The sequence below is a fragment of the Homarus americanus genome, unplaced genomic scaffold (genome assembly GCF_018991925.1).
Source record: "Homarus americanus isolate GMGI-L3 unplaced genomic scaffold, GMGI_Hamer_2.0 scaffold45698, whole genome shotgun sequence".
In the NCBI taxonomy this organism is placed as follows: Eukaryota; Metazoa; Arthropoda; class Malacostraca; order Decapoda; family Nephropidae; genus Homarus; species Homarus americanus.
In genome coordinates, this window is record NW_024735554.1 from 253,566 (window position 1) to 257,483 (window position 3,918).

A 3,918-nucleotide genomic window follows, 5' to 3' on the forward strand; every position below is an offset into this window, starting at 1 on the left:
ATTACTCGTAGTAGCACTGCAACACATGTTATTAGTTGAGAAATGTGTGTCTTTCACTTAGCTTCGTGATTTTAATGAACTTATGGAGAGCTAAACATTCCTGTTACATTTTCATGACTAGTATAGGCTGCAAGTGAAAGTTACACAATTTTTTAACAAGCCCTCTTCCTTCATAACAATCACTCAAAGGAAAATTTATAATAAGTGTTTGATGACTTTTCAACTACGCTATTATCACATTTACCAAAATTAAAGGACTTACCTAAGTAATCAACTACATATACACATACCATAAACACAGCATCATTGGATAGGATTTTTCGACTGCATAACTTTTGCAATGCATAGCATTGCAGATGCAATGCACTCGGTGTTAGCTACAAGCTGTAAAAAACTGTCCCTCATTTGTGTTTGAACACGAAGCATCTCTCGAAGAAGATCTTCATCTTTTCGGACAGAAGAGGTTCGTGGCCTCCTGCCACTTCTGCTCGTACTTGGCATTGGAGATGAACCCATTTCATCAGTGTAATCACCAGTTACAGTTGACCTAACAGCTGTGGCAGAAGGGGTACTAGACCTACTTCGCTGTTCCGTGGTAGCAGCAATAGGTTGACGAGTATTGCTTGAACTACATGTTTCTACCTCATATGTTCCGGATGATGAAAATCCAGGAATGTTTGTAGGTGCTGAAGTTTCAGGTTCTAAATGCACAATGGGTACTGTGATATCATGTTCCTGTATATCCTCATTCAGAATGAGGGTTATAGAATCATCTTTCTCTTGAACGGGCCGAAACATAAATTCCTCTCGGAAACAACTAGCTGTAAACCTAGCTCCTGAGGGTCCGGGGGTTGGTTCTCTTTCTTCTTCTGGAAAGAAATGTAGTATAATAGGTTGATTGAAGTCTATGTTAGGAGTATAATTAAAATATTACACTGTATTTCCAAATATACAAAAGCTTTTAGGAAAAATAATGGTTTGAAAAATAGTGTTGACCATCTAAATATATTTGTTTAAAATAGTTTTAAATCTAACTATCAACTAGGCGTTAAATTTCTTATACTTGCACTTCTCAATTTTGTCCATTAATATACGAGTTATAACAACATTTAATATATAACTTAGGGAAGCAATAAACAAGCTACTGTAGATGAGAAACCAACTTACTTGTGTTGTTATTTTTCAAAATTATATAAAAAATCAGTATACTGTACAGTATTTCCAAATCAAGATGTGAAAAAATGTCTCCAAAAGTTTTTTTTAAATAAAGACAAGGACAGAAAAGAACAAAATATATCAGGGGGTTGGAAAAGTATTTTGACTGAATTACCATTAATAGGTTCTTCACTTTCAACATCCCCTGGAATCCCATGTATAGAGACTGGATCTAATAGTTGAAGAATTGCGTCTTCAATTGCAGTGTATGTAATTTCAATTTGGGGGCCGCCACCTTGAAGAGAAAATATAAATAATAACTGTCTTACTGTGAGCTGTGGTTACATACACTATATGCTAACTATGTTATATTTGGCAGAAATCATAGTTACAAAGGAATCTACTGAAATATTTCCAAACATTATAACCTAACCTATCATTGTAGCTGTAGCCACAAAAATTCTCCTTTATCTATGTCAAAAGTTAATTAGATTTAAGGTAACAAACAATAAATGGTAAAATAAGTAAAAAAAAATAGTCGCAGCCAGAAATTTTCAACCTGTATTAGTTGTAAACTCATAAGATAGAACATCCTTGCCTATAAGCCTAACAAAGTAAAATTTACATATTAATGTATACCAAATATGAATATAAATCTATTGATGAATGAAAATTAACGACATAGAAAAAGGAATTCTATGGCAACTTATACATTATGACCTTCATTACCGTCGGAAATAACGTAATTATTAATATGTAGTGTATAACAGTAACCAAACCTACCTAACCTAGCTTCCTTTACCAACGAGAGGCCTCCGCCGCCCTGCCACACAAACTCATATTAACTATCTCTGTTCCACGTCAGTTGCGACACAATGACAAGTGTGTCTTAAAATTGTGTAATCTATATGATAGGTATAATAAGAAAATCCAAAAGTTGTGGGGAAATTATTAACAGTAGTACAGACTTCCCTGACTACCGGGTGGGAAGATATTGGAAGCATAATGTGTTGTCTAATGGTAGACCCTGCTGCCATATGGCATCACGAAAATTAGGAGCAAGTCTAAGGTTGCTGATCTGACTAAATGTGTCATTTACACACAATTGCAGGCTCGCAATTATTTCTCGTAATATCGACAACACAACATACATACTGTATATTGATTCTCACTTTTTGTGTTTTCATTTCGGTATTTATGGTTATTTATTATTAATATTATTATTAATAAAGAGGTATTTTTATTAATAGTACTAAAGAATTATTATTACAGGCCCCGACGTGGGTCAGTGACTGTGCCTGGGTTGGTTAATCCACGTAAAAAGAAAAAAAAATTTAGGTTGAACGGTAAAGTTTTTACTATTTACTCACACGGAAAACTTCGAGGAACGATGTTTCTTTTAATGAATGTGCTCATATAAGGAAAATATGTGTATTCATTCACGATGGAGAGCCACCACACTACTTACTTCCTTGAGTTTACAAACACGTAAAATCGTACCAAGCCTCAGAAAAACCATAGTTAAGTTTGTTTCATATTGTCAATCAATAACCACGCTAACAATATTATGACTTACCTGTTCCACCAGCATATTTCTTATCTTGTGCTGCTTTTTTCTTAACGCTAACACGAAGATCAGAGAAAACTTCCGCCGAATTTCAGTAACATTGCGGGTGACTCTACCAACAGCATTCATAGCATTTAACACTTCACCCCAGGCATGATTTTTGAGTTGAAGTGTACAACTACTTGAGTCCAACTTCCCTAAAATCATTTCTTTTCGTTTGGCTACCTCAATCACAAGAGCGTATACTTCAGCCTCACTGAAATTAGGTCGTCTCTTCTTGGCTGGTGGTCCTTCCATGTTTACAAAATAATATTACGTGCGTCGCTCTCAGCTGATTTCTCCTTCTCTTGTGATTGGTTGATGGTTTTGTTAACTGAGCGTTGATTGGCCAACTAGCATCTGCACTGACATCTACCGTCCGTCAAGAGAACTTAATTTACAGGGTAAACACTAGAGTTACGAGAACTTACGGAAGTCTTACGGAACCATAATTAAATTTTGAGTATGCTAAATTTATGGTACTGTAAGGCTTCCACAATATATGGTACTGTATCATGCTGAAAAACGTAACTTATGAGGTGTTTTGAGTATCCGGCCCCTGGTGGGTATATAAGCATTTTTTTGCTAAAACACAAAAAGAGAATAATAAATTCTCCTCTACAATAGGCATTAAACGAAAATACAGACATACTATTTCTTCCACTACCACTACCTATTATTATTTTATGTACTACTTTTTAATATATATTATTACTTTTTTTTTTTTTTTTTTTTACCAAAGCTTTGTACATCTTCTGTAACGTGTTTGGTATAATTTTTAAAATCTGTAATATTACAGGAAACTTGGCTAGGATTGGGAATAGTTTCTAGACCCGTAGATATAACTGCTAAGTTATCCTTATCGTCGTTTTTATTTCCAATAATTTTTTTCATTATATTTTCATTTGTATTAAGAATAATATCGTGCATTTGAGAATAATGAGTTATATTACCTCCACTCGCTAAATCTTTTATAGAAATAAATTTATAACCGGGAGTAGATCTATTTCTCATATTTATAAACAAATCCTCTGTATTTTTAAGAACAAGCATTTCATCACGACATATTGACCGTAATGTAACAAATCCTATATTATTCGCATACATTACATTAGGCGTTTGATTGTCCACTGTATAAACATCAGATCTATTTATAT

General features: G+C 34.1%; 1 protein-coding gene across 1 annotated transcript; it reads right to left on the minus strand.

Moving 5' to 3' along the window:
* Positions 1–261: 261 nt before the first annotated feature.
* On the minus strand, positions 262–2,793 carry LOC121871361. Its single transcript, XM_042373580.1, has 3 exons — positions 2,732–2,793; positions 1,331–1,450; positions 262–869 (listed from the first exon to the last, which is right to left on the minus strand). The coding sequence occupies exon 3, from the start codon at positions 796–798 to the stop codon at positions 304–306; it is 495 nt and encodes a 164-aa protein (XP_042229514.1). The 5' UTR covers positions 799–869; positions 1,331–1,450; positions 2,732–2,793; the 3' UTR covers positions 262–303.
* Between the last annotated feature and the right edge of the window lie 1,125 nt (positions 2,794–3,918).